We start from the raw sequence: 8939 nt of genomic DNA, 5'->3' as shown, positions 1-8939 counted from the left end.
TCTGAAAAGCGAGGTGTGCTCTGATTGGCCAGCTACCCAGAGCGTTGTGATTGGCCGAATACCTCAAGCGTGTGACGGAAATGTTATGTATCTTACCATACTGTGATGCCCTGTCCCTGCGCGACGAGACAAAACCAATAAAACCCATTACAAAAGAGGCATTTGTTGCATCCAGTGGGGACATAATTACTGATTATAATGACTTATACTGTCTTTTTACGCTTTGCGTTGCGTATCGCGCTGCGTAAACATAAAACCATGTCTGCATTTGTGATCAGAGAAACGACAAACAACAAGCCTACTCTACACTGCTCAAAACTAGCGTTTGAATCATCAGTGGCAAATTATTTAAATATGAAAACGTACTTACAGGCTGTGAGTCAGAAGCACCAGACTGTCCTTGCAAAGTTGGAATTGTCCCACTTTATAGCAGTGGCGTAGCCACGAGGGGGCCTGTTTTCAGGACACCGACACAAACATTTCATCACAGGAATGTAGTGGTGAGACTTCCATCTCAGTTCTTAATCTGAGAATATTTGTTTTCTATTTGAATTGGTTCATTATTAAAACATTTCGTGTTCTATAGATATATTTCTCATGTCTGTGAGGCACGAGTTCGGTTCATTTTTGACACGCTTAAGTTTGGTTTCATTATTTTACAGCGCACAACGTTTTGTTGTTATTGTGAGTGTACACAAACAAATGTAGACCCTTACCAGATTCGAACGATGTAATTATTCTTGTCTGTATGACCAAAAATGGCGGAGTATAAGTGCAAGTGATCGCTGCGGCGCCTCCATGTTAACTGTCATGTAGTATAAGCGCACTGCTATTCAGCTTCCACACGCCGCACAAACACTTGGAAATGCGCACATTTAATATAGACATTATAGCCTACATGTAATATAGAGCGGCCCCCTCATTTTATGATAGGCCCCCCCAAAATTACAAATCTGGCCACGCCACTGCTTTATAGGAACAGCCTTTGAGCACAGACGGCATTGTAGGCTACTCTCCTTCTTTCTTTGCGTGAACATTTGGGCAGCGTTATGCAAATCTTCCCACATCATGACATAGACATGTGGGGGCGTGTTTAAACGAGGCGTTTTAGGAGGGCGTGGACAAGTTTTACTAACTTTTATAAAGAATATCTCTTTGGGTTTGACACATTATCTTATCTATGCACAAACAGCTTGTAACACTCCAAAGAGAAAGGAAAACATGAACTTGCATCATATGACCCCTTTAACATATATATAAGTATATTCTTTTAAAATATATTATTTCCATTATACATTTTTAAAAGTATAGTTTTTCATGCTGGTCCAGTTAGTGCACCACCATATGAAATGGTTTCTAATTCTAGTGGCATTTAGATCTGTTTCCCCAATCAGATTCAACACAACAAATGAGATGAGACAAGAAAGATGTTGTCATATGAAGGTCACAGTTTCATAAAAGCATTCACTGACTATAGAATTTGTTAACAGGTAACCCCTCTCTCATTCTTTTTGTTTGCACTCTCGAGCATGTAAAATTCAGAAATATAGCAAAGTCTTGAGATATCTGCTCGTACTTCCACATTAAGTGCTTCATGTGCTTTGTGTTTGAAGCTAACGCCCCCTCCTCCTCCTCCTCCTCCTCCTCCTCCTCTCTGTCCTCCTCTAATGCCTTTAAGTCATGCCACAGTTAAGGGTCATCCATCATAGTGGGTCCACCAGGTCTTCTTTCCACTGTTGTGGATTGACACATAGCTTCTGTAAATCATTCTCAGTCTGGCTGGCCTGAGCGCTTGGGGCTGGAGATGCTGGTTCTGGTTCTGGTGCTGGGCCAGCTACTGGAGAAATCAAAGCTTGGAAGCTGGTTTTTAGTTTAATCCATCAGAAAACTACTATATTTTATTATTAATATTTATTGATTATTGTTTATTATTATTGGCACTTGTGTAGTTTCTTCAGTCTTATTGGTCTTACAACTAAAATGTAACTTTTTAAGTTCGATAACAGCTATGACAAATATTTGTTTTTAATAAAGCGTTTTAATAAACGTTTATAAGTTTTTTTCTGAATCAAAATGTTCAGTAGCAGACAAAATAAAGATTTTTTAATAAAACAATTTAATGACGATTAATAAGGTTTTAACCAAATCAAATAGTTCAGCAGCAGCTATGACAAAATAAATATTTATTCTTAAAATAAAGAATAAAGTTTTAACTGAACCAAAAATTCAGTGGCAGTCATGACAAAATAAATGTCCTATTTAGTAAAATATTTTTAATGATACATAATGTTTTCATCAAATCAGAATGTTCAGTTTGAGAAAATAAAGATGAATTTTGAATAAACTTGTAATAAATCTTAAGTTTTACAAAAAAAAAATCAGTAGCAACCATGACAAAATAAAGAAATTTTTTTAATAAAATATTTGAATAAAGATTTAACCAAATAGGTCAATAACAGCCATAACAAAAAAATCATTAATCATCAATCAGATATGACTCAGCTAAACAAAGATGAATTGTAAAAAAAATTTAATCAGAATCCAAAAAGTTGATCAGCCATGACAAAATTAGACAATTTGGTCACTTTATTTTAAAGTCCAACTATTGCCATTAACTACGACTTTTGCCTCAATAAACTCCTAATTTGCTGCTTATTAATAGTTTAGTCATTGGGTATGATTAGGCATGTAGAATATGGTCATGCAGAATATGTGCTTTATAAGTACTAATAAACAGCCAATATGTTAATAATAGGCACGCGAATAAGCAACTAGTTAATAGTGAGAATTGGTCCCTATACTATGAAGTGTTACTGAACATTATAAAGAAATATCTGAATTCATATTTATATTTATTTATTTATAAATTACTCCATATGTTCCAGCTCTACACGATCAGATTGTCACTGATTTACATCTAGCTGCCAAATCAAATACAAGAACTGTTGTTTATACTATAAGCAAAATAGTTCAGAAATCCCAGGTAGTTTATTCAACAGTCTTATTATCACAGTTTGCATAAAAACTTTCAGACACAGACACAATGTGTTAAGTCTCTACTGTAATTAGCAGATTGCCCGAATATCCATAAAACAGTTAAGGAATCAGTCAGGAGACTGTTAAATCTGGCACCATTAGGAGTTCATTAGTCAGCATCGTTACAATAGAGCCAGTACATGTCTTTCAGGAATATTAATTAAATGCAAATCACAACCAAACTGGCTTTCTGTCATTCCTGTTAGAGAGGTTCTGGCAGCGGTTGCCCGTATATGATGCCCTCCAGTTTAAGGCTTGGCTAAGGTGAAATGTCCACCTTCTTTTTAAATTACGCTTAATATGTAAAGACATGTAATCTTTGGTGTTGTAACATCTGTCATGTGTACAAGGGCCTCTTTAAATACCATTTAGCGTGACTCTCAGACTTTTTACGATCAATTTGTGATAATGGGCACCAATTTTGTGTGTTTCAGGAGTACATTAGAACAGTAAAAGTAATTTTCAGTGATTACTCTGAGAAAACAACAGGACTGATCCAAACTCTGTGGGGCTGGATGGGTTACTGTTGGAGGTGGGGGTTGAGGTTATGTTTGGAGGTTGGTTTTGACATGGGGGTGAAGTTACGTTTGGAGAGAGTGAGCCCCCCACGCTCTTTTGCAAATAAGGATTCAACCATTTGGAGGTCTCAAAGGGTCTACAGAAGTCCAGCAGAGAATGGGGACTGAGCCAAAGACAACTGATTCAGAGCCATGTAAATGACTTTCTTATGTAGGTTCCTGACATTATATCCTAAACAATACAGAAAGAGCTCAGAAGTAATCTGGCAACTCTGAAAACCCCAGTTGTAAACTTACCAAGGCATTGATGGGGTCCTAAGATTGACCTTCGGTGTTTTCAGAGAGACTCCCCCAAAGCAAACATATTTTTGAAAGTCAAACACTTGGCATAGTTTACAGTAACCTGTCATGAACTCTCTAAAATGCGAAATACATGTGATGTTGATCAGTTAGAGGCAAATCTAAAAATATCAAAACACCTTTTAAAAGATTCCAAATCATAAATTCAAAATGGCAATAATGTCAATTAATTCAGTGGTTTCTAAACAGGGGTCCAAATACACTGGGGGAACTAAAGCAGGTTCCAATAAGTACTTGTAAAGATTTTGATTGTGCTTTGTGAAACTTATAAAACAGAAAAACAATAGTCCATTTTAAGGAGAGAAAATAATATGATATGTGCAATGTGTGCAAGTTTTGTAAATGTGCATGGTGTGTCAGTTTTTCACCCACAGTATTGTTATATTTTTAATTGACATTAATGATAATGCTAAGCGATGTCAAGAATAATATACGTTGAAAGGAACACATTTCAGGTTTGTGTCAGTGAAGGAGTAGGCTATGTTTTGATGGGGTTGTGGTGGTACATAAGATGAAAACGGCTAGGAAGCACAAAATTAATTTGCCTTTTTCACTTTATGTGAATTAAAACGTTCAGAATAGCCTATTAGCTCTCAGTGTGTTTTCCATTTCAAGGAAAAATCCAAAAGCAACCAAATAAAAAAATCAACTGAGAGCTTAAATGTAACTTTGTTACAACAGTGCCACCTGGTGGTGTACTTGCAAACTGTGGTCCAAATACACCCACTGTATAAAGTGGAGTATCAATCTGTCAAATAAACTTTCTTTCTTTCTTTCTTTCTTTCTTATTTAAAATTCAAAGGGATAATTCACCCAAAAATTATATTTTGAAGAAAAAAAACCTATTGGTAACCAAACAGTTGACAGTAGCCATTGACTTCCATAGTAATTTTTCCATTATATGGAAGTCAATGGCTACCGTCAACTGCTTGGTTACCAACATTACTTAAAATATCTTCTTTTGTGCTCAACAGAAGAAAGAAACTCATACAGGTTTGGGACAACTTGAGGGTGAGTAAATGAACAGGAATGACAGAATTAATTTTTGGGTGAACTACCCCTTTAAGATTACTTTTAAATTCGTAATGAACTTAATGATATATATCTGACTGGTGAATACCACAAGCTACCACAATTGTTCGTAATAATAAAAGCAACTTGCTCCATTATTTTGAGTCATCAAACACATTTTGAATAAACACATTTTGAGTTTTATGTAAAATATGGAAAGTGGCAGCCAATGTAATAATAATAATAATTCTTATATAAAATAATAATACTAAAAACAACAATGACGATGATGATGCTTGTAGTGGTGGTGATGATGATTATTATTCCATCATAATTCCAACAATATTCACACAATGAAATATCCCCATATAACAGTGATTTAAGATTACTTATAAAACTTAATGATACACATGTGATATTGATACAACAATACAGGCATTACATAAAAGATTGTCTTTTTTCTTTGTTTCTATTTTAGAACAAGAAATTAAACTTCAAATAGCTGTCGTAGCCACTGTTAAATTTAGGGTTGGATGGGTTCATCTGGCTTCAAAATAGCTAGAGTGACAGCATTTGTATCCGGTAATGGAGCCTCTCAGTGTAGCAGGCCGGTCAGATTAAATGGATTGCCCCCAGAGGAAAGAGGGAGGGTGTAAACATATTTATCGTCCAATAGTGGCCGGGGCCATGAGTGCTTGATATGCATTCTTTGCATCCCATGGTTCTCAGCTGGCCAGCGAGGGCAGAAGCAGAGAGGTCGGATGGTGTACGCAATCTCAAAGAGCCGTTTGTTTCATCGTCAGAGTTTTGTTTTGGACACTATCCATTCAGAGAGAGTTTTCCACTTTACTTCATAATGTCAGACTGTGAGGGACTTCCGATGGGTGAGTATCCAGTGTCAGGGAATTTTGGATTTATACTGTTTTGGCCTGGCTCCATGCTGATAACTCATCCTGCAAATATGTTCTCATATTCTGCTTGATGAGAGTGCAAAGGTTTTAGCCATATATGGCTGCTTTCAGGCCGACCATCTCTGTCATTGGACATCTTAAGAGAGAGACTATCATTTTACAAAATGTGCTTCAGTTCTATGTGTGTGTCTGTTGCAAAGTATGTGTTATAGCCTCCACAAATAATTTATCTGGATCATACATCACAGCTGAACACTGCTGCAGCTGTTATTTACAACAGTGCCGTGTGGATATGCGCTTCATGGCAGTGCATTTATAACATATATAAACATAAGACACGCTTGAAGGGATCATTTCCCTCACATAGAGCAGAGCCTAGAAAAGTCTGAACGGTGGCTGGCTGTCTGCACAGTGAAAACAATCAGATATAAATAGACCTTCTCCCTCCTGGTGCGAGGAACAATACTGTTTACCAGGCATTTTACCTGCTAAAGCATTATACTAACCCAGTTAACACCGAAGTCTTAAGAAAAAATGGCTGTATTTGGTTCAGTTATATAGTAAACTCACATTTAAAAAGCATATAAGTGGCTAAATTGCCAGCGATTTGCAATGAAATGGTTTGTGTCATTCTTTTTTTTTGTCACAAATGCCTCCAGCTATGAAGATTATGCCATAACAATGTTTAATATTTGAAGGTTTGTTATGGGAATGAAGTCAATGCATTATTTTCCAAATTTATGTGGGTGTTATCAGTAGTCACGTGGAATAACTCATTGCTGTTATGTGTTTGCCAAGGCCAGCTCTATCTGAAGTTAGGAATCTGGCATGCACAGATATTCGCATATATCAGAGTTTAAAAACGTAGGTTCTGAGTAGTGAGCGTGTCTCAACACCATCCAGTAAGTGTGCTGCTAGATTGTAATATTAGTAATACAGGTTGCTACATTTTAGTATATTTTTTTAGTCTGTGCTTATTAATAGTCTCAGAAAAGCTGTTTCTGAGCCATTTAACATATTTGTGTCTTCCCATATGTGTTATATCAGGAAATCAAGATGAGTGAGTTAAAATAATATAATATCAATAACTTAACTATAAAGTAGCCTGTGCTTCTCAGTTTTGTTTTTGAATCTCCTGAGAAAAGTTGTGCAGTAATTCCCAGTCATGAGACAGCACATAAACAGATAACCTTGAGCTGTTTACATAACGAATTAATTAGGAAGCACTTTGGAATCCCTTTCATAATTGTGAAGAACGTATTTGTTTAATGAAGCTCAGAGTTTAATGAACCCACTTTGTATAATTATTGGGCCTCTGTGTAACAGGACGCCATTTGTTTCCACTGACTGCATCTTAAAATGTCCCAAATTAACTGCGCGCTTTGCACTAAATAAACAATCTGATTTTGACACATGCACACATAATATCAGAACGATATTTGCTACTTTAATGTACACAGATTGTTACTTCTCAGTCATAATTAAAAGCAATGTAGTCCAGTACAATATTTCAAACTTGTCGAGAATTATCTCATTAAAAATTACGTCGCTCTAAACAAGTGGGAACAATTTTGTTAGAAATACATTTATTCAAGTTATTTATTTATTTTTTATAAATACGACTGTCTCCTAGTTTTTGCGTCATTTCCACAACAAACGTTTCTTTTTTTCCCCCCGAAAGTGTCACTGAAGAGCATGCTTTGGTTAAATATGACGCAGTATCTGTGAAAATACAGAGAACAATAACGGTAAAAATTATATTTAAATTATTATTGTGTGTCATCTCCAGTCAAGGAGCAATTTTCAAAAAACGTGGCAGAATGTATTGTTAATGCTGTATTTATTTCACATAAATAAAATGAAATGCTATATTAGCTATTAGCCTTAGCAAGACAGACAACAGGTACAGTCTTTTTCCTGCAAAAATGGCTACAATGTCTTTTCCACCATATAATGCTGTCTGAACAATTTGCAACTGCAAATACTGATAGTGTATCAAAAATAACAGAATTCCTCAGTGATCCATATACACTCATTGTTGGTCATTTTTAGTACACAAACAAATTTTCGACAGTGTGTTTTAGTCTAGAGTTTGTTTGTAGTCTACAGGGACAAAAGTGACCATAGTTTAAATAACACCGATGATTTGTTTACTTTACAACAGTGTTCTATTTTTTTCTCCCATAATGGTTGCATTACGTGCATGCTGCAAGTAAACCACAAGGTGTCACTGTTCAGCTATTTACAGTAGCGATGGCACACACACTACGCCCACCTGCTAAAAGGTCATATAATTCATCATAACAAAGGAGAATTATATTGTGGCAGAATGACTTTTAGTTGTGTTTAGTTGAACTGCGTGCCGTACTAATGCATGACATGACAGAATGGTATAAGTAGAGGTGCTCTCTATGAAGGACACGACCATGGTCATCTGAACTCATTGGGTGGGTGAGTAAGGCTTGGGCCTTAAGAGGACATTAACACTATATGTGATGTATCCTTTATGAGAGCTGACAGTTGTGGAGATGTGACAAACATCCAGCAGCGTTCATTTGTTTCTATTTGGGCAGGTGAGAAAATAAGCATTTCTCACTGTTTTACTGCCCCACCCTTGTTTCGCTTGTCATAAGGGATGAGAAATAACAAAAATAATTTCAGACTTGGAGAATCCCTAAGTAATGCAGCTTGTGCCGTTACAGTTTACTTTGCAAACCTCTGTCATGTTGGCCTTGAGGCACTGTGTATTGTCATGTTGAAAATCATGCTGTATTTTCCATTTCAAGGGTATTTTTATATAATGACTTAACTCATCTGGTCTGGTCTGGGGAGGAGCATTTCCAACTGTAATGCAATTTCAGCTTCTTAGTGTTGGTGGGCAGAGTTATTCAAGATAGTATATTGATCGACCAAAGTAATCCTGACAATCTGAGACTGGTAATGTGAAGTCCCAGTAAAAGCTAGCAGTATGTTCACACTGTGGAGAAAAGCACTCCTACTTAATTTTGATCTACCCCATTAAGATCCCATTAGAGCAATGTGATTTATGAGCCCTGTATTTTGAACGGCCCACTAATTGGTTTGACCAGTGAACTAGTCATGT

At 36.3% G+C, this 8939-nt stretch overlaps 1 protein-coding gene across 1 annotated transcript in view; it reads left to right on the top strand.

The window, feature by feature from the left end:
• The first annotated feature begins 5658 nt into the window (after nucleotides 1-5658).
• eml1 (EMAP like 1) overlaps nucleotides 5659-8939 on the top strand; it is a 58901-nt gene continuing 55620 nt past the window's right edge. Inside the window, exon 1 of the mRNA XM_016498573.1 lies at nucleotides 5659-5809. Coding sequence (XP_016354059.1) covers nucleotides 5782-5809 — 28 coding nt within the window. The 5' untranslated portion in view covers nucleotides 5659-5781. The remainder of the gene's footprint in view (nucleotides 5810-8939) is intronic.

The sequence above is a fragment of the Sinocyclocheilus anshuiensis genome, unplaced genomic scaffold (assembly GCF_001515605.1).
Source record: "Sinocyclocheilus anshuiensis isolate Anshui unplaced genomic scaffold, SAMN03320099.WGS_v1.1 scaffold446, whole genome shotgun sequence".
In the NCBI taxonomy this organism is placed as follows: Eukaryota; Metazoa; Chordata; class Actinopteri; order Cypriniformes; family Cyprinidae; genus Sinocyclocheilus; species Sinocyclocheilus anshuiensis.
This window is presented reverse-complemented; position numbering and strand designations above follow the sequence as displayed.